We start from the raw sequence: 21,445 nt of genomic DNA on the forward strand, positions 1-21,445 counted from the left end.
CTTATTTACATACCTGTCTCTCTATGGCCCTCAACCAGGCCCCTGGATCCCTCTTCTAACAAGCTACCATTTCTCCACTCCCTGCCATCTGGCACTGTGGTAGACACTTTCATATATTATCTCAAATCCTCCCAGCAACCTTGCGTGGTGGGTGTTATGACTCTAATAAAGATAAAGAAGTCAAGACCCAGAGATATTAAGAAATTTGCATGTGATTCTCTAGCTAGGAAGTAAGCGGCAGAGCCAGGTTCTGTCTGACTTCAGAGTCCAGGCTTCTTGCTCTGCTCTTCTTAGCCTGTAAGCTTCATAGGGGCAAGAAGTGTCTTCTTAACATCGAAGCCTTGGTACGTGATGCCTGTGCAGAATTGGAACGCAAACACTGGGTGCGTGAGTGCACGGGAACATGAGTGAATGGTGCTAAAAGTGACACCAATGCTGTCTCCCAAGGGGAATAAAAGTGCTGCCACCCAAAGAGAGAAATGAAGATAATTGGAAAGAGAACGGATGGGAAGATTTGGCAATCAGGTGGCACTAGTGTTGGATAAATAGAACAGAGGTGTCTTCTCGGCCTCTTTGTGACCAAGGTGCTGGGCACCTGGCTGTGGCCTGAGAGAGTCAGCCATCGGCTTTCCCGTCTGCTCTGGGGCCAAGCTCACGCTCCAGTCCTGGCCCAGACACTCCAGAGGAGGAACTGAAAGGGGAGGCACCTAGGAAACGGAACCCACACAGGAGAAAGGAGAACCCCCAACCACTCAGTGACATGTCACTTTGTGTTTCCTTTTTAGAATGTGAGGCTGCGGTTTCTCTCCAGACCTTCCTTCAGGGTGTCAAGGGACGTGTGTGTGTGTGTGTGTGTGTGTGCGCGCGTGCGGGGATGGGCAGGCGAGGACCAGATTGCCCATCCGTTGTCTGGAGAGCATGCACACTACCTAAGCCGGGCTTGAGGCCCGGCTTGTGTTTGCCGGACGGCTACCCCATCTCCTTTCCCGGGGAAAGATTTAGTGAGTCAGGTACACAGCCTACTTGGAAGGAGGGGAGTTCCAGGTTTGGGGGAAGTGGGAAAGGCTAGTGGACAATGTGTTTTGGTTTTTGTTCTTGACCGCAGATTTCTCTCCCACCCTCCCTGAATAGCAAAAAGGACCACCTCCTCCTTCTGGGCTTTGAAAGCCATTCCATGCTGCCTGATACTCCATCAAAGTCTCTTCCTCGGGCCTCCGTGCCTCCCTTTTGTTGCCTGTCTGTTCAGCCTGTCGATAAATTCACCGTCCTCCCTTTCCCAGTGTCATCACCAGCCCATTTCTTCTCCATGTGGCAGTGCCTGAGGTCCAGAGGAAAGTCGTGGCTCCGAGGGCAGTGGCCCATCACCCTCAGTATCCACATCAGGCATGCTCCTGCCGCAGCCCGTCCCCCACCCGTGCACACGCACCACCTGCTATCTACTTGCGAGCGCTGCGCTCTGGAGGGAAAAGTGTGGGCAATAGGTAGGGGAGCCTGGTGAGCAGATGGAACCCCATGGGGCCTGTAGGAGCTTTAAAGGATCACAGAGCCTATCCTCTTATGTCAAAGATGAGATTGAGGGCCAGAGAGAGAAAATTCATTTGTTTAATCCTTCATCTGCCCGTGCATCCTTCCCTCCATCCAGTAAAGATTCATCAAACACCTGTCAGATCCAAGAGACACAGCAGTGTATAAGAGAAATGAGGTCCCTGCTCTCAAGCAGCTTTTGTTCTGATGCGGAGAGGGAGATGGTAAACCTTGAACTTGAAGCAACTCCACCAAGGCTAGTTGGCGGCCACAGAGCTGAGCGGTGAGCCTGGACCTCCTGCAGTGCCCTTTCCAGGACCCGTGCAGGATGACTGCCTGCTTCCACGGAGCCTGAGGTTCAGTTCTCCTCCAAACAGCAGAGAGAAACACTTAGAAGGAATGAAACTGGATTTTAGCCTCTGTACTTCTGGGCAGCAGAGGGATTGTAGAAGTACGAGTAATTTATGACCAGCTGAGACTAAGCATTCTTTCTGTTACTTGGGTAAAATATATATAACATAGAATTTATCATTTTAACCAGTTTTAAGAGTACAGTTCAGTGGCATTAAGTATGATCACATTGTTGTGCAACTGTCACCACCATCCTTCCACAGAACTTTTTCATCTTCCCAAACTGAAACTCTGTCAGCATTGAACAAGAACTCCGCCTCCCTCTCCCGAGCCCTTAGGCCAGGAATTCTTAACATTTCGTGCCATGGGCCCCTTGGGAAATCTGGTGAAACCTATGAACCCCTCCTCAGGATAATGTCTTCAGAGGCATAAGGTGAGGAGTAGGATAGCAAAATATTTTTAAACCATTTGTAATATAGTATATGTGTGATTCTTTGTTACCCTGTTAACAGGCTTAAGCAGTGGTCAGCTACCTACAGTTTGCATAAACATTTCGAGGTAACTGCAACATTTCTTCCAATGTGGTATGAAAATGTCTAGCTGTCTGTGGGTGACCAAGTCACAGGCACAGCTCATCTGACTGCTTTGTTGCTTTCATTCCCCATGGAAGGAACAGCTAAATTTCAGTTAGAGGTTGGTAAAAATAAACATGTAATATTTTTACCCTCCAAGTTTTCCAACCTCCTGAATTCTATCCCTGGATTGCTTGGGGGTTTCACAGCCTCAGGGTTAAGAGGCCCGCCAAGACAGTTGGCCCTACCTTTTCTGCCTAGAAGGGCAGTGCCCGGGACCAGGAGTGTTTTCATGAGTAGGACATGGTGACAGAAACCCTCCCTGTGCACGGGGCTTTGCGGGAGGGCAGGCAGGAACATCACAGGAGCCCAGCTGATGTGGGGGGGTGGGGGTGGGGAAGGTGCCCCCACTCTCCCCAAGCTGCCAGCCTGCTGTCTGAGGTGGGCGGGGCTGGTGCCCCCTGGAAGTGCTTTCTGGCAGCTTCCCCGCCCCCCTTCCACCCCTTGTCCGAAGGTTCAGTGCAGAAGGGAGCCATATGGTCCTTTGTGGACACATTTTCCCTAGTACAGTATCTTCCCGGTGCGAATGCAGGGCCTGGCTCCCCAGTGTCAGCTGTCTGTCCCCTCCCCCCACCCCGGTGCCCCATTCCCCGAAGCCAGCCCAGAGCATAGCAGATTGTCAGGGGCAAGCTCACGAGTTGGGGAGCCCTGCAGAGTCGGGGCGAGTGAGGAGTCTTTTAGTAGCACCCACCCACACACACTCGCACAGAAACTGTTGAAGTGAAGTCAAATGTCTCAAAGTCAGATCCCTTTTTAGTATGAATTTGCTGTGTCTCATTCTGAGCACTAATTCCAATTTAATTGCAAGTGGCCTGAAGCCTCTTCAATAGGAGTAACAAATGGTTTGATTTTGTAAACTTCATCAGACTGCATTTTAAATGCGACACAGTAGCCCAACTCGAATGCCAATGAAGCACTGGAGTAGCTCTCTGTTTACTAATTATCCGTTTTTACTCCAAGCCACGCTGGCTGGCTTGTCTGATTAAATCGGATTTGTGGGATAGAGAACAGCTAGCAGAGTTTTCTCTATAGTAAACGAGATTGAAACTATGGGCCGCCTGGCTGCACACTGTAAATTATATTTCCTTTTAAAGGGGACGTGTCTCTTTTATTTCTGTGTCGCCCCTCCTGCATATTAAACTTAGGGCACAGAAATGTACCCGGCTCCTTCTAAATCCAGCCTCCTCTCGCCGCCCTCCACCTGTTAGCCAGCTCACTTCTGTTGCTTTCCATCTTCGTCTCCGAAGGACTGAAAAGGAAATTGGTGGCTACAGCCCATATTCCCCATGCCACACTCCTTTTCTTTTTTAATCCTTGCTTTTCTCCCCTTTATCCTGGGGGTGAGTTTTCATTATTCTAAAAGGTCCCTGTGATGATATGGGTTCTTAGAATCCATTTTAAGTTGGCTAACACACAGTCCTAGCAATAAAATTTGCTGAGACCCAACATGGAGTCAGGTTTAGCCTTTCAGAAAGACATGAATATTGGAGGTATTGGCTGGGTGGGTTAGTGTGGGCAATGAAAGAGTCCGTTTCTGGAAACTTAAAATTGGTTCTTTGGTCCACCCTGGAATGAAATCCTTTCCTCTCACCAGAGTGAAATTCAGATCACCTGGTTCCTCTGCTGGACCACATCCAGCAGAGAAGGCCATGGCTCAGGCACTGGAGGGGTGGACCAGTGCCCACTGTGAAGCCCAGGTTGGGGCAGCTGGTGTGTCCTCTACCCATTCCCTGGGGTCTGGGGTCTTGCCTAGAGCTCCTGGGCTCTCTTAATTGTTTATTTCTCTGTCCCCAGAAAAGCCACCTCCACCCTTCATCCTTCCTGTACTACACACACACACACACACACACACACACACACACACACACACACACACACACAGAGTACATAAACCAAATGCAAGGCAGCCCTGAATAAGGTGTAATCAGGCTGTGCTTAAACTCTGCCGTTGCTAAGACTTTACTCCATGAGCTTGACCTGCCTGCCCAGCCCTCACTCTTGGTATCTATCTTTGTGCCAGGAGCTTTTTATATTTTAATTTGCTTCTGAACGTCCTGCAGAATTCATGGTGTGCAGACTTTTCCCTCTTTGCCCATTGTGTGCGGTACAGTAGGGTAGGCCTGGAGGTGCCTCAGATAGCCTGGTTACCGTGGGAATGAATGGCCACCACACTCTCAGGCTCACAGCCCTCCTTTTAATTGTCGACAGTAAAAAGCATTTAAATGCTGCTTAATTTGTAATCATCTTCTGGTGGGGGGTGGGGGGGAGAGGAACCGTTAAAATGTCAGTAAAATGAATATGTCCTTCTCTTTTTTTGGTTTGTTTTTGTTTATTTATATGGGGTAGTTTTTCTTTTCAGTGCCCAATGTTTGTCTGATATTTAATGGCTCTGAAACAATCGGTATTTCATTTTATTTTGAATTTCTGTCTCCCCCAGCCCCTGCTCCCCTCCCCAGCCCATCCTGTCTCTGGGTCTTTGTCTTGCAAAGGTCTGCCTGTCTCCTTGTCCGTCCCTTCTCTTCTAGGTGGGTCTCCTTCTCATCTCTGAAATGCATTGGGGTTTACAGGACATTTTAGATAGGACCCCAGCTGAGTTGCTATCTTTTTTCCAGTGAGCCCTCTCCTGGGCTCCAGTTCCTGCCCAGGCACCTCAGGATGCCTTTGGGGACGCCTGGATCTAGGGAGATGAACTGTCTATTGACAATGTCTTGTACACTTAAAGAAGACGAGAGAGGGAGAGGCCTGGTAATAAGTTATTGTACAATAAGGAAATTGGGTCTCATCTTCAGGCGGAACCTCAGTGCCCTCTCGTGATGCTGTGGACACACTGCTCAAAATTGAAGTGCCTACTGTGTGTTGGGCAACGTGCTAAGGAAATGAGGCCGCTGGATTCAGCGGGTCTGGTTCTCTGACCCATCATCTTGGTTGGTTTTTTCTGTCATCCTGGGGCTGGGGGCAGGGGAGAGAAAGCCCCTGCTCCCCTCTCCCCACCCCATCACCTGGCCCTTGCCCAGCACAGAGAGGCAGGCAGGTACCCTCAGACCCAGTGGCTCAAGAACTGCCCTTCTGGGACTTCTTTGGTGGTGCAGTGGTTAAGAATCCGCCTGCCAATGCAGGGGACACGGGTTCGAGCCCTGGTCCGGGAAGATCCCCACACGCCGTGGAGCAACTAAGCCCGTGTGCCACAACTACAGAGCCTGCGCTCTAGAGTCCTCGAGCCACAATTGCTGAGCCCGTGTGCCACAACTACTGAAGCCTGCGCGCCTGGAGCCTGTGATCCGCAACAAGAGAAGCCACCGCAATGAGAAGCCCGCATACTGCAACAAAGAGTAGCCCCCGCTCGCCACAACTAGAGAAAGCCCGTGTGCAGCAACGAAGACCCAACGCAGCCAAAAATAAGTAAATAAAATAAAATTAAAAAAAAAAAAAAAGAATTGCCCTTCTGGGTGTATGGCCAGTTCTAGGAGGTACTAGCCGGTAACTGGTGGCCCCTTGAGAGAAAGGACCTAGCAGGTTCTCTCGAGTCTTGCTTTCCCTATCTTTCTAAACACCCCGTCTCTCAGGGCTGCTTGAGGGTTCAGAGGAAGAGACCTGGATCGGCCAAAGCAAATGATCAGTCAAGCTTAGATCTCTTCTGTGTCTCTCCTGGGACTGTCCCTCTGTGAGCCAAAGACAGTGGTTCCCAGTGGAGCCCTGAGATTCTCTTTAACTAAAAGAAGGCTATCAAGTGATATTTTGAAGGAGAGATGCCTGAAGTGCATATCAGTGGGAGAAAGACCTTTCTCCTGCATCCTCTTCAAATAGGCCTAGAATTATTGACTGTTAGAATGAGGGGAACCTTTTAAGATCATTTACTTCCACCTTCATTTTTCTGTTGAGGATACTGAGGCCCAGAGAAGTCCAGTAACCTGGAAGTCCAGAGTGCACAGCAAGTTGGCCACTGAGCCAGGACTTGAGGACAGGCCTTCCGGCTGAAGACTCCAGTGCTTTCTACTCTTCCAGTCCTCTTCAACTGGGAGCCAATAGTGAGAAGTCACAGGAAAGGGTAGGGCAAGAGGACAATGGCGGGACGATTACCCTGGCCTGGCCTTTCACACACCATACTGACTTCCCATCACACATTCCAGGGCTTCTTTCCCAGAAGTCTCAGGACCAGCTTCTTACAGGCCAGCTCTCATGCAGCCTTGCACAGAGCTGCAGGCTTCCCGCAGTGGTTATAGGCCAAGGGCACAGAGCTGAACACATGCCAGGGAGGCTGGATTGAGGAAGGAACCCATTGTAGTTCTGTGTTTATTTTCACCCACCTACCCCCAAAGGAAGAAAGCTGGGAGTCCTTTGGTTTCAGGAACCCTTGGGGTAGACAGGTGCCAGCCTCTGTCTTTTGAGCTTTAGTCCTACAGAACAAGCAGTGTAGAGAAACTGAGGAGCTCAGTCCTTCTCTGCCTCTTGGGAGGAGAAACTGGATACCGGTACTTCAAGGCAGCAAGAGGCGCACCAGCCCACCACCACCCGCTCCTCTCCCAGGCGGCCCCATCTCAAAGGTCCCATCTCCCACTGCCAGAGTGGGCAGTACCTGAGAGCCGTTCCCATTTCAGACCCCCAGGGCTGGGCCGGGCAGGCTCTGCAGAGCTGGGCTAGGTTAAGGGACTGCGGGCCGCCCCTCTCCACTCAGGGCTGTTGAAGTTGGTCCAGTTTTTCAATCATGGGCCAATTAGTTTCACAAATGGGGGCCCCCGTGGTGCCAGGGCACATTTGTTCCGGGCCTGCGCACTGGCCAGGCCCCATTGTCCTGCCTCCCACCCCCGTGTGGGCCCATTGTCCTCGCCCCCAGCGGGTGCTGCTTAGGGCTGATTTATACGGGCAGGCGTCCTGCGGGCTCTGGGCCGCACTGCCACAGCTGGCGGAGGTGCTTAAGGCCTTGGACCCCGTGACCTTTGCCCCAGTCCTGCTGTCATTTTGAAAGTTACAGACCAGAGGGCTGCATACCTCTCCGGATTTACTCTCCACCCCAAACCCCCCACTACACGCACACACCGTCTCCCTTCCCTTCTTCCTCCCTCTGCTCTTGTGGTGGACGTTTGTATTCATTCTGGAATGGCTGGAAGGGTCCGGGAGCTGGGCTGGGAAGGGGCTGTGGAATGGGTGGGAGATTCCAGGAGAGGCAACGCGTCTCTTCTGACGCGGAGGCTGCTGCTACTTTCTGCAGGGGGGCTCTGCATCCTCGATTCCTTAGTTCCCTCTCTGATGCCAGGGATGCGGGACTTGGTTTGCCATTGAGTTTGCCCTTGACACTGTCCCACCAGGGGACCCATGCACCCTGGACAGCGTGGCCCAGCGTGAGGTAGATGGAACGGGGAGGCCGTCATGTAACCAGGCAGCAAAGCACAGATCTGGCCCCATCTTAACCCGTTAACCCTCTCTTGCAAACCAAACTCAACTTTCTTCTTCCTTTTTACCTCTTTTCCTTTCTTTTCCACCCCTGCTCTTGTCCCCTTCCCCCAGTTTCTCCCCCTCTTTGGCTCGTTTGTTGGAGTGATTGACAAAATTAGTACATCCATTCAGGTTACTTTTATTGTGCAGGTCTCAATAAATCCCCCCCGCGTCCGGGGTGCACCTTAATGAGCTAGTGAGCTGACAAATTTGTTTACTGTAGCTGGAGGTGCCGAGTAATGAAATGCACTTGTGTCTGCAGCTCACTGCTAAACAAATACACAGCTTCTGGGAGCCAGCATTGTTAGCTGCTGCTGCCTGAGGCTGTGGCCACATTCCCCAAGAGACTGACTGAGAGGGGTGTGTGAGCAAGTGTGTGTGTGTGTGCACGTGTGTGCACACACGCGCGTATACATGCACAGGTGTGTGCTCTGAGACATGGCTTAGTTTTAAAACAAATTTGAATCAGCTACTCCGGCTCCTCCCTATTTGTTTATTCATTGAGAACTCTCTGCTCCCTGGACTACTGATGTAAAATGCTAACATTCCCCCTTTCCCTTGTGGAAATAGAAGGTTATATTGATACGTGGGTGCCTTCCAAGATTCTAAGCAGATAAGAAAGAAAGGAAAAAGGGGTAGGGAGGCCTGGATACTAGACTGGAATTGACAAGACTGAAATTGACAAGAAGGCTAGATGCTAAGGTTTTTAGCTCCTGGCTTGGTTTGGGAAGACATAACTGAGCAGACGATGAAAAGTGCTCCAGCAGTAGGTGACTATACGTAGGAGATAAGCACTGGAGCACAGACTTGTGGCTAATTTGGTTTGAGGCAAGCCTTGCAGAGATGTTTTCTCAGCCTTCTCTACCCTTCCTGGGAGAGAGGCTGTAGGCAGTAAACAGGGGGACTTGTCTACCACTCTCCAGCAGCTGTCGTTCCCGGGGTGGGGTGCGCAGTCGGCGGGCTGACATTTTCTTGGGCTGGGTAGACTGGGCCCTCCTGGTGCATGTAGCTAGCCTTCTGAGGAAGACTGGGAGTTCAGGACTCATCCCGAATGATGCTTCAACTTATGCCCAGGAGGAGAGCTAGAGAGGGATGGCTTGACGCTTTCTTCAGTAGATCCCTTGCAAAGGAGCCAAGCCCTAAGTGATGGCACAGGAGGAATGAAAAGGGAGGCACCCCTGCCAATGTCATGAGCTGAGCTTTTGCTTCCTTTCGTCTGCTCCCTGGCCTGTCCCCCCTTCGCCACCACCTCCAGCCTCTTGAGATGCAGACAGAGCCTTCCTGCCTTCGGTGTGAGTCAGCCCTGGGCTGCTTGTCTCTGTCTTTTCCTCCTGCACAGCGGATGATGCAGCTCTGCCACTTTTTTAGCAATGACCTGGGGGGAAGGAAGAGAAGGATGGGGAAGAGGAAGAGGTGGCAGTTTCTGTGACAGTTTTGGTGTGTGGTTACAAGGCTTCCCAGGACTGGAAATGGTGTCTTAGGAAGGAGTAATCCTGAGAGTCAGAGGAAGTAGAAAGGCATGTCTGAGGATTTGGAGGGGGAAGGTGGTTCCAGTTTAAGTCACGGTTTTCACGCCTCCTAAATATGATATTTTCTTCCTCTGGAGAGAAGAAGTTGCAGGGGGGCGGGGAAGCAGCTCTTCCTTTCTTGGGTGAGGTTGGGTGGAATTAGACAAGAGAAGCCCATCCTTGGTCCATGTGCAAGGACACACGCACACACACGCACACACATGTACACTCACGGCCGGCTTACCAAAAAAAAAAAAAAAGCCCGAGTATATGTAGATCCCTCTGCTCTTTTGATTAAGAAACTGCTTATATCTAGGGATAATAAGAACCTTTTGCTCCAAGAAGGTGTAGCCCCTGAACATCTTCTCCGGCTGTGTACCCCTCTGGTCCTGTTCCTTCCTTTCTATTAAAGAGCTAATTGGTATGGAAATGGCACAGGTGTCAACATGAGGGTTTTTGTGTCTCATAATTTCAGACCCAGTCATCACCTGGGTGAAATAAATACCCTGGGTTTGTGTCACCCCTCCTGCCTCCTGTTCCGCCCTAGCCTTGGCTTTCTCCCATTTTTTGGCTAAAATTAAACTTGTTTTAAATTGGGAATCTGTGAGTGGTACATGCCCTGCAGCCAAGATTGGCTGTGCTGCCCTTGGGGGTGGAAGGTGGGTATGGTGGGGTCATCATCTCCAGATAGAATGGATGCAAGTGAGGGTACAGATATTTGCATGGCCCTTCTGCACGGTACCTGGGACCTCTCTCCATCAACCCTGCCACACCCATTCCCTCTTTCTAGTGAAATTTCCCTTCAGGCAGACACCCTTGGGGTCCAGCCTAACACTGAGCCCCATTCATTCTTCAGAAGAGCAGAGGAAGTGCTGTTCTTTGACCTGGTGAATTATTTCTTTGGGCCAAGGCTAATTGATGTATCTGATTTACACTGAAATTTACAGATTGATTGAAAACAGTACATTTGTAGGGTTTACATACTCAATAACGTTTGCCAGTTGCCTCCTAACAGCACTATGAGGTTGGTAGTGGAAAGGGCAGCTTACTCATGAATACCATCTCCTAGATGAAGAAATGAGGCCAAGGGCAGCAGCTACCTGGCTCAGAGTCACAGAGCTGGGAAGGGCTGCACCTGTGGGCTAGAACCAGGGTCTTCTGTTTCACTGCATGGTGTGGTAAAACTGGTCCTTTTTCTATGGGCTGGGTCTTCGCTTCTGAGCAACAGAGCTCAGACATGAAGCCAGAACCGGGGAGTCCTGTTCAGCCCACCAGACAGACAAGAGAGGCCCCAAAGAGATCAGCTGTCTGGGGGTTACTGGGCATTACTAATTTCCAAGGAGAGCCTTGTTGGAAGTTCCCGGTAATGGCTGCATTTGGTCTGGGCTTCCCCCAGGTCTAGCCGTCCATCGCTCTGTACCATGACTTTCCCCACCCTGTTTCCCCCCTTTGTCCTTTGTGATTGTCCCTCAGCTCCTTATTCATTCTTGAATGCAACATGCAGTTTTTGAGCACCTACTATATGCCAGGCCCTGTGCTTTATCTTGGGGGATATAACAGTGAAGAAAATAGTCCCTGTTTTGGAGGGCTTACCATCTACTAGACAGAGCTGAATGTCACAAATGAGTACAACAAAGGGTTTAATAATTGTGCTGGCATCATGAGGGCTCAGAGGAAGAAGGTGTTCTTGGCACTGAGTCCTAAATGGTGTCACTCATCCAAGATGCCTTCTCTAGGGTCAGTCCCTGGAAGAAGCAGCCCAGAGTCGAGAAAACAACTTAGGCTTGTGTATGGTGGAAGGCGGCCATGATCTGTATCCAGGTTGTTCACTGCAGGAGGATGCCCAGCTGAGGGAGAAATGGAGGCTGGAGTCCAGCCGTCTTTGCTTGCAGAGCTGTGTGCCCAGGCGAGGATCTGCGTCTGCCCAGAGGAAGAGGCATGATTTTCTGATTCAGACAAAGGCATCGTCTGGGCTGGTATTGGCTTTGCTACCGCTTCATAGCTAAAAAGCTTTTTCACTTGGGTATCTCATTGGATGCTCTCAACAACCACAAGCAATGTGTCAAACGACGGACAAATTCTGGTCCAGAGAAGTTCAGCAACTTGCCCTGGTCACAAGGCAAGTAAGTGGCAGAGCCAGGACACATGTGCTTCTTTGGTCTCCCTTGTGGCATGTTGACCATCTGATTTCTGAATGTCTTTTGCAACCGGTGGAGGCTCCTTCCCTCTCCCCACTGGTATCAGGCATGAGGTCTCCCCACAGCAGAGGAAGGAGCAGTGAGCATCTCAGGGGCTCAGGCATTGAAGGAAGCAGAGCACTAACACTGCCGGACCCCCTTGCCTCGCCGAACATCTCACTGCAGCTAATGAATTGCTAATACAATTTTCTAGATAATTTTATTTCCATAGCCCCACATTTTAATGTGTTTCCAAAAGCTAGCATTTATTTGCTTACTCTCCCGGTGTAATAGAATCTGCCCTGACTCATCATACATGCGAACAATCAGCTAGGCAGAAACTACGGCAAATTGTTTAATAACTCAAATCTCGTCTCTAGATTCTTAACTTGCATGCACCAATAGCTTTTCTTGTGTCTCCCCCCGCTCTTTCCTTTTTCCTTTAAAAATATTTTTCCATCTTCTCAGCTGCTGGTCTCCAAACAGAAGAATGGAGAGTGGATGTGGGGTCTCAGAGCCGCCGTCTCGTTATGTCTGAGCCTGGGGCAGTGTCTCGGTGGCCAGGGAGAGCCCCTGTGCCCTGTGGGATGTCCCAGGAAGGGGAGAGAGACCACTGTAGGGACACTGTAGCATTTCCTTTGCAGGTGGTCACTGCATAACTTTAAACTTGTCACCAAGGTACAGAGCTGGCGTCCAGGACTTCAAATGCATCACGCTTCCTGACTCGAGCCCAGGCTGAGGGTCCTGTCTTGCCACTGCCCTGGATTCCACTTCTCCAGTCCTCCTCCTGTCCTCCCAGCCCCTACCCTAGACTGGTCCCCACTCTCCTCCAGTGGTAGCACAGAAGTCCGTCATGTTCCTCCCTGCTTTCAGCCACTTGCCACTGCTGTTGGTGCCCTTGCAGCCCCCAGGGGCATTGCCCTCACATACTGGTTGGATCAGGCTAGACCCGACCCCCTCTTTTCGTGGTACTGCATTGCCTGTGGAATGAAATCTAATCTGTCCCACCAGGTGATGCGGCCCTCTGCCATCCAAACCCCCATAACCTTCCCTGCTCATTTTCATCCTCAGGGTCTGTCCTCTGCCCCTGCCTGCTCTGAAATTTGCTTGTGGGGTTTCTAGCCTGGCTCCCGTGCCCCATTCTTGTCCTTGGCTTCTCAGTCCACTTCATTTCTTAAAACCTAACTCAGATTCTCCGAAGCCCTCTTGGCATCAGCCTGTCTTATCCTCTGGCTGGTCGTTGGCTTGTCTGTGTCCCCCACTAATCTGGGACCCTATTTCTCTGGTTGATCTCAGCATCCCTCCTGTCACCTAGCACAGTGCCTACGCTAGGTGATATTCACCGAGTCAGCTGAATGGACACGAAATGGGTTCAGCCATTCCTGAGAAGAAGAGACCACATAGTGGGGCAGCTCTGGGGCCCTGGGAAGACGGGAAGGGGTGAGGTTGCAGGGTTCTCAGTCTGCCCTGCAGTGGTACTGACCCTCAGAGCTCCTCTGGGCCTGGCTTTTTTAAAAAGATGTATATGCAATTTCCTTTTTCTTTCTTTATCTCTCTCTCTCTTTTTCTTTCTTTCCTTCCTTCCCTCCTTCCCTCCTTTCCTTCCTTCTTTCCTCCTTTCTTTCTTCCTTCCCTTCCCTTCCCTTGCCTTCCCTCCTTCTTTCTTTTCTTCCTTCCTTCCTTCCTTCGTTCCTTCCTTCCTTCCTTCCTTTCTTTCTTCCCGTCCTTCCTTCGACCCTTCCTTTCTTCTTTCTTTCCTTCCTTCCTTCCTTCTTTCTTTCTCTCCTCCCTTCTTCCTTCCCTCCCTCCCTTCCATCCTTCCCACAAGGCATGTGGGAATCTTAGTCCCCCAACCAGGGATTGAACCGGCACCCCCTGCATTGGAAGCATGGAGTCCTAACCACTGGACCACCAGGGAAGTCCCTGGGCCTGGCTTTCTAGGCTCGGGTGTCCTCCTGGGAATGTCATTCATGTTCCCTCTGACGCAGATTCCTTCCACACTGAGGACTTCGGAGGATGCATAAGGAGAAACCTGGGCTCTTAAAGGGCGTGGTTTGCCCAGGAAGCCTGCTCCGTCTTACTGATAAAAGGCAGATGTTTGATGTCTGGCTTCATCAGGACTCTCTGTGGGGTGAGGTTAGGGCCAGAGAGGGGGCTGGTGCTGGGGGCCCTCAGGATGAAGCAGCCACAACGTGCCACGTCACAGGACATGCTGCAGATGGACGCCATTCTGGGGCAGGCTGGCCAGGCCCGACTGGGCTTTGAGGACCCACTGTCAGCCGTCGTCTGCTTCTGCTGGGCAGACCGCTCCCATCAGTGCGCCCCCTCAGTCAAGTGGGGCCCGCACCCGAGTACCTTGCAGAGGTCTTGCTGGCGTCCAGTGGAGTAGGAAGGCTTCAGAGAGCTTTGCCTTGTGACTCGGCTTCCACCGCACGCCTCCTGGCCCAGGTTCTCCAGCTGCTGCTAGGGTGGGCCCTGCATGCACTGGGGCTCCTGAACCAGCTGGGTTGGAGCTGCCTCGCTGGTGTCATTATTGTGCCTCTTCCCAGAGAAGCCCATGCAGACAGGTGGCAGATCCAGAGGGAGACATGAGCCCAGCCCTGTGATTTCCGAAATCAGACATACTGAAGCATTTAACAATCCCAGCTCTGCTTCTTTCTAACTGTGTGACCTTAGGCAAGTTACTTAATCACTCTGTTTTCCCATTTGTACAAAGGGGCACGAGAATCCTGCCTTGCACGTTTTAAACGAGATGACAACAGATAGAGCACCTAGCACACGGCCTGTAGTATTCCCCTTCCCGTCTGCTCTTTGAGTCCAGGAGCAAATTTGTGCCCTTGCTGATATTCCACATCCCCTGCTCAGCCTTCCCTGGACCTGGATGCAGGCGATGTCTGTCTGCAGGTGTGATGAGCATGGCTGAAGGTGTTGTGAGGGGTGGGGGGCTGGGGAGAATGAGAGGCCGTCTTTGCCTTCCCGCCAGTCCATTCATTGCAAACCCAGCCATGAATGGGCCTGAGTTGTCCAGAACGGGCCTTCCATTTGCTATCTCTGTTGATGGACCCCGGAGGCCACAGGCGCTCTGTGCTGTCCTTCTTGTCACCCTCTTTCTGCCGGGAGCTCCCTGATGCCACATTGAGCAGCCCACGACTTGCCACAGCCAAAGCTCTGCTCCACCTTCCACTCTGGGCTGCCAGGCACTGGGCCTGCCCCCCTTTCTTGCTTGTGTCCTCTACACGGGGGAGGCAGCGCTGGGCTGACCACAGGTGATAATGCCCAGATGCCGGCAAAGAGAGACGAGCGGATGGGGAGCCTCCCGGGGCAGGGGGCTGACACGCTTAGGGAAATGGAATCCAAAACGGTAGACAAGGAGCTACTGGTGAGTCCTTGGAAGGTTTAGATGTTTCCTTCTGTGGTGCTGAACCCCGTAAGGCCATGGTCCCAGAGCAGCATCAGGAAGGGGGTTGATAACAGACAGAAAATGGCAGCCTGCCTTTGTAGGGTACCATGGGGTACCTACCCGTGCTTCTGATCAGCGCAGGGAAAGACCAGACAGAGTTAAATGAAAATCTCACGTCCCTCATTAGCTTAAAATCCCTTGACAGTTGTCCGTTGGTCTTGGGATGAAGCCTAAAGATCTTAACATGGTTTTCAAGACCCCGTACGAGCTGGCCCTGCCTACTTCTTTGACCTCCGCTCTACTTTCTTTCTGCCTCCTCAGGTGACCTGTTCTGTCTTATCCTCTGACCCGTCACGTTTCTCTCCAGTTCAAAGATACTATTCCATCTTCTTGGAATGCTCTCCTCATGGCCCAGTGTGCTGGGTAACATCTATGATGAGGGCAGGCACTTGGTACGGTTTTCCATGGCTACATCCCCAGGGCCAAAGGAGAGAGTCCTCCTTATAGAAGATACTAAAATAATATTTGTTGAATGAATGGACCCTTAAGATGTACGCATTAATGAATGGAGACGTGGTTAAGAGAATCGGGTCTGTAGCTCGCGTTAGGAGCGGATCAAATCCAGGTTGCCTGGGCTTGAATCCCAGCCCTGTTTGCTTGCGAGCTCTGTGCTACTTCGGACAAGTAACTCAGCCTCTCTGTGCCTCCTTCTCCTTATCTGAAGGATGAGGATGCAGAGCCCGCCTTTTGGAGATGGGATTTTTAAGTTAGTTACACTTGAACGACGGCTGGCACGTATCATCTCCATTATTGTGATTCCTCACAGAGGCCGGCCTGATGCCCCGCCTCCTGTGCCAGGCTCTGAAAGTCCCTTTGATAGATGCCTTCTTGGTACCCTGCCTTTGACACAGACCTCCATACGACTGCAGACTCATTTGCTGCTCTGATGTGTTTGATTAATGTCTTTCTCCCACTAGACTTTAGGTTCCATGAGGGCAGGAAGTAAATGGATTCTGTCCACCGTTGGAGCCGCGCAGCGGGGGCTCCAGCAGCATCGCGTGGCCTGCACCACCTCTGGGTTTGCCCGGGGTGCTGGCCTGACGCTGGCTCTGGCTCCAGCCTAGCTGGGTGAAGAAGGCCTGTGTCCAGCCCTGAGGCTTTCCCCCGCTGTGTCCTGCAGGCACGGACATGGCTGTCTTCTGTCTGCTGTGCGGGAAGCGTTTCCAGGCCCAGAGTGCGCTCCAGCAGCACATGGAGGTCCACGCGGGCGTGCGCAGCTACATCTGCAGCGAGTGCAACCGTACCTTCCCCAGCCACACGGCCCTCAAACGCCACCTGCGCTCACACACAGGTAGGCCCGGCCGGGGACGGGCAGGGCAGGGTCTCTGGGAACCACTGTCTGCATTTCCCTCCAAACACATCTGGCGGGGGTGCCCTCAGCCCTCCTCTGCTCAAGCGTCGGGGATGCAGGGGCCTCCGAGGTGCAGGTCAACGTGGACGGTTCTTATCCTGTCCCACCCTGGGCACCTTTGGTTCTCAACATCTCTGTGCCCGGCAGAGAGGGTGCTCATTAGAAATGCAGGTTCCTGGGTCCCATGCTCAGAAACTTCCATTCAGTGGGGACAGGTGGCATCCGAGACTCAACATTATTAGTAGATATTCCCCAGGAATGCTGATGCAGGTGGACCCAAGACGAATTTTGAGAAAAACCTGCCTTCTTGGTCTCTGTCTCTGCCTTTCCCCCTCCCACTGCTGGCCCCCTCCACACACACACACTGTGCACACACACTCCTGAGGTCGGCCTTGGGCTCTCAAGGGAACGTGGCAGAAGTGGTCCTGCTTATTCCCCAGTAACAGAAGCACACGTTCTATACTTGGGCCTTAGCCCTGTTTAGGGGAGACAGTGAGGTCGTATAAACAGTGAGCCATGAAACATCCCTGCTTAGCCAGGTGGAGGTGCTGGGGGAGGAGAGTAGTTGTGAGTCAAGGGGTCTGGGCTGGGATACTTGGTCCTGAGAGCCAGGAGGCATTTGCTTCCTTGCAGCGGCCCCTGACCCTCTAGCAAGGTCATGGGTGACTTGAAAGCCTTCCTTTCTCTGGCTGTACATGGATAAAGGATTGCCTGTTTCTGAGTCTGCATGTGTCTTTGCTTGTGTGTGTTCTGTCCTGCTTTTGGGGTGAGAGGTGGGTGATGGAGCCAGGGAGACAGGGAGGCAGACTCTCTTTCTGAGTACGTAACAGGGTATGTTCTCATGTCTTCTGGAGAGGGTATAAAAAACTCTGTGTGCCTCATGACAGCATCGGCAGGACCCTTTCCTCACTCTTGGGTCTTATCATGCTCTGGGATTCAGTGGCAGGCTCTGCTGAATACGGGAGGGGCTTTGTTTATCAGGGACCGAGCTGGCCTGGCCTGCCCGCAGTAGGCATCCTTGCCAAGGAGCCTGCCTGGACTCCTGCTTCCGGATGCTGTTCCGTGCAGGGGAGCACATTGCCTTAGCATCACCAGATTTGCTTAGAACTTGTTAGATTTGCTGCCTTCGGACAAGGGGAGGTCTCCGAGGGGAAGGCCTGACAAGAAGGGCAGAGGAGGAAGGGATGCTGACAAGGGCTTTCTCTGTAGTGACCGCATAAGCATCCCCTGCAGGTATTGGGTTGGCCAAAAAGTTCACTTGGGTTTTTGGCAAGATGTCACAGAAAAATCCCGAACGAACTTTTTGGCCAACCCAATACATGCACCTTCCTGTCAACACCTCCCCCACTGGGCCCCCAAGTTCAGCCTTATCAAAGGTGGCCAGTTACCTTTCAGCCACTTCTGAGCACTCTGCTGGGCCCCATCAGTCGGATTCATGTGACTGGAACGATCCCAGTCCTGCTAAGTCCACCCAGAATATGCCCTGCCTGCCCACCCTAGGTCCTGAGAGCTCAGATATCAAAATGCCCCCGGCCCCTGTGTCAGTCATGGCTCAGATCCATGGGAAGGGAGTATTTCCAGACATCGTTTAGGAGAAGTACTTGCTTTTCACCTAGGAAACATGGAGCACGTGTGCTGCCTACTCCAACACCCATGGACTTCACACCAGTGAGGCCCTGTGCGCACAGCCCCGCCCAGGCTGAGCACACCCCGCACGATGCCTCATTAATATTCCCTTGTTCTTGGCCCACTTGCTGCTGCGGCCGGGCGTTGAGCATCAGCAGCTGTGTTGGGTAGGTTAGTCCAGCCGCGCTCTCGGCATTGATGGATCCCTGATTCACATGGCGCATCGTCTAATAAACTCTCCGCTGTGCTGAGTGGGGGAGCTGAGTAGCCGACAGGATGGGGCTGGGGTGGGAAGGATGACACTGGGCTTGGCCACAGTGCCAGGGAGGCCACCAGGTGAGGACAGACCGCTGGGGTCACAGGTGCACTGGGCAAGCCCGAGGGGGGCTCTCATTAGTCTCGTTTGTCCTGTACTTAATGTCAAGCTCATTAAAGAGGCCACAGAGTTAATCAACCCACCACAAATTGGATTTTGAATCCTGCAGCCAGTTTTGTGTACATTACGGCAACACTGACACGGGGTGAGGATTTTAGGCCAGGTGCTTGCCATGTTTCAAAATCCGTGTGTGTGTGTGTGTGTGTGTGTGTGTGTGTGTGTATGTGTTGGTGTCTTTTTTTTCTCCCCCCCTAACTTTTTATTCCTTTCCCCGGGCTGACTCGAGACATTTCATATTTAAACTCATGTCACATGTGATCCACTTCATCATTAAATTCATAAAAATCTGATCAAACCAACCTCTCTGCCTTAACCTTTTGTTTTTTAAACTCTTAGGGCCCCCCTCTGGAGGGGAAAGGCACAGACAGACAGCGCTGCCCACCCCCCAACCCACCGTGTGGCTGCCGATGTACGTTTTCATTACCGGCTCCTCTGAAGTCTCACGTGGCCCTTGCTTTATTTATTTATTTATATCTTAATGAGGATACCGAATTCTTGATTAAAGTTGTAATCGTTGCCGATTCAGTAAGGAGGGGAGTCGGATGTCAGACGGGGCTGTGTGTGCAGACGTCTACACGCAGAGAGAGTGGCACACAGGCCCAGGCGTGCACAGACCAACCCTCCCTCTGTTAGACACACAGCTAATTAGGAGCAGGGTCTGCATGGGCCTCTCCTTCCCTGGGGTTGGATGGGGCTGGCGGCTGGGGACGGGCCAGTCCGCACAGCCCCAGTAGCGAGGGCGCGGGCAGGTGCCTGGAACTCAGGAATCCGCTCATCCCCAGATCTGCACGTGGAGGCTCTCCTCTGAGCCCAGGGCAGGGCCCCCTAGAGTGGCTTTGCTCTTTGAGCTTCTTGCATCCTACCCCTCCGATGGAAGCGCTCCCACCCACCCATCTGCACCCTCGGAGCATCTTGCAAACCTTCCACCCGTGAGAGAGCCCGCCAGGGAGCAGACCGCAGCGTCCTCTCCCCACAGAGCCTTAAAAACCCTTCGGAGCCATCAGAAGAGATGAGAATGTGTGAGGGTGCAGGGGCTTGCGTTCGAGAAGGGGGAGGTTTGGTTAGCAGCCTGAGGAGGGGAGAGAGAGGAGAGAGTAAAATATCATTTGAAAGAGGAAGTGAAGGCGCAGGCATGCAAGTCTATAACGAGAAGGACAATTTATGCCCAGGCACGAGCGCAGTTTGACATGGGGATAATGAAAAAACGTAGGTCATTGTGGATGACTTAAACCTTCAGCGGCTGAAGAAAATGTATGAAATGCAGAGGACATTACACGGTTGGCAGCCCCGCGCATCTGCAGAGGGACAAGTGAAATACAGTGGGCCATTCTTTACCATAAACGATGGCTGGTGGAGGTGCAGCCCAGAGAAATTGTAATTACAGTGACAAGACGAATCAGCGATATTTAAATATTCATGAACAAAGTCTGGGGTGATCAATCTGTCTTTATTGTCTGTGCCTTCACTCCTGTAATAAATAAGTAGCTGAAGTCTTCACCTTTCATCCCCACAAAGCCCCCACTTCGGGTACAAAGGGAAAGATGGTTAATCTCCGCACCCCATCCTCAGAAAGGAGGCTGCTGGGCATGGATTCCAGGCCGGGGAAAGGCAGTTCTCCCCGAGTTTCATATACTGACATTTCCCGAGCGTCTGCTTAGGGTTTACTCTGTGTTGCGTGCTGAGGCTACAGGGATGAACAAGCTTCCCTTCTTGTCCTCACGGTGCTCGTAGTCTGTGGGCACGGTGGGCGTCACAGCAGATGCAACACCGCCTGTCAGTTAGCAGTCCGGTAAGTATCCAGTGTCCAGAATCTGGAACCAGATCTGAATCCCAACTCAGCTCTTTATTAGCTCTTTGACCTCAGGGACCATGTTTAAGCATCTCTAAACATCTCATTTTTCTCTTCTGTAAAATGAGAATGATACTGTCTTCCTTGTAAGGCTGTTGTGATGATTACGTGATATGATTGATCCATGTGAAGTTCTTAGCACAGTAGTGAGCATTCAACAAATGTGGGCCATTTTAATTAGAAAGTACCATCAAAATTGTACTACTAAAAGGACAAAATGCTGGACATTTCTTCTCTCTGGGGACAGAGGAGAAAGTGACTCAATTTGCCTGAGCAGGGGACAGTGGGGGTAGCGCTAAAGGGAAACTTCCAAACCGTGGTGACATGTGAGCTGGACTTGGATGCGTGACTAGGAGTTCGCCAAGGAGAGAAGAGGAAATCACGCAGAAAAAAATGGTTGCATAAGCCTGTGGAGGAGGGAAAGAGCAGAAGGAATTTGGGGGACAGTGAGAATATTGGAGAGATTTTTTTGAGGGTAGGGGAGTCAGGCTGGAATGGCCTTTGCCCCTGACCTAGAGGAAAGGAAGCTGGGGGAAGGGTCTCGAAGCCCCTGGGTCTGCTCTGCCCTCAGGGGACCTGCTTTCTGGTGGCTCTGTTCATCCCTGAACCAAACGGGCTCTCTTTTCCTGAGACTGGCCCTTGAGGCGTGGATGGCCACTGGGCCACGGTCAAGTATGGACACGTGTGCACAGGCGTGCTCCCTGTTGATGCTAAGGGGCTGGTAGGGGGTGGAGGGTCCCTCAGTCATCTCTGGAGGTGGCGACTATAGGCAGCCTCATCCTCCCGGCACACTGAACGTGCCCTACTGTCCCCTAAAGAGGGGGCCGGGGGAGGCGGGGGCCTGATCCAGCCCCTTGTCCCCACAGGTGACCACCCGTACGAGTGTGAGTTCTGTGGCAGCTGCTTCCGGGACGAGAGCACACTCAAGAGCCACAAGCGCATCCACACGGGCGAGAAACCCTACGAGTGCAACGGCTGCGGCAAGAAGTTCAGCCTCAAGCACCAGCTGGAGACACACTATCGAGTGCACACAGGTACTGAGGACACGCAGCTGGCTCCGGGCGGGGAGTGGGCAGGGGCAGGTGGGTCTGCAGAGAAGCC

The 21,445-nt window shown here is 52.1% G+C and overlaps 1 protein-coding gene across 1 annotated transcript in view; it reads left to right on the forward strand.

The window, feature by feature from the left end:
- The window catches only part of ZBTB16 (zinc finger and BTB domain containing 16), a 195,585-nt gene that overhangs the window by 166,570 nt on the left and 7,570 nt on the right, over positions 1-21,445 (forward strand). The window contains exons 5-6 of the mRNA XM_067751082.1: positions 16,203-16,373; positions 21,211-21,378. Of these exons, the coding sequence (XP_067607183.1) occupies positions 16,203-16,373; positions 21,211-21,378 (339 nt within the window). The remainder of the gene's footprint in view (positions 1-16,202; positions 16,374-21,210; positions 21,379-21,445) is intronic.

Source organism: Pseudorca crassidens, chromosome 9 (genome assembly GCF_039906515.1).
Source record: "Pseudorca crassidens isolate mPseCra1 chromosome 9, mPseCra1.hap1, whole genome shotgun sequence".
NCBI lineage: Eukaryota > Metazoa > Chordata > Mammalia > Artiodactyla > Delphinidae > Pseudorca > Pseudorca crassidens.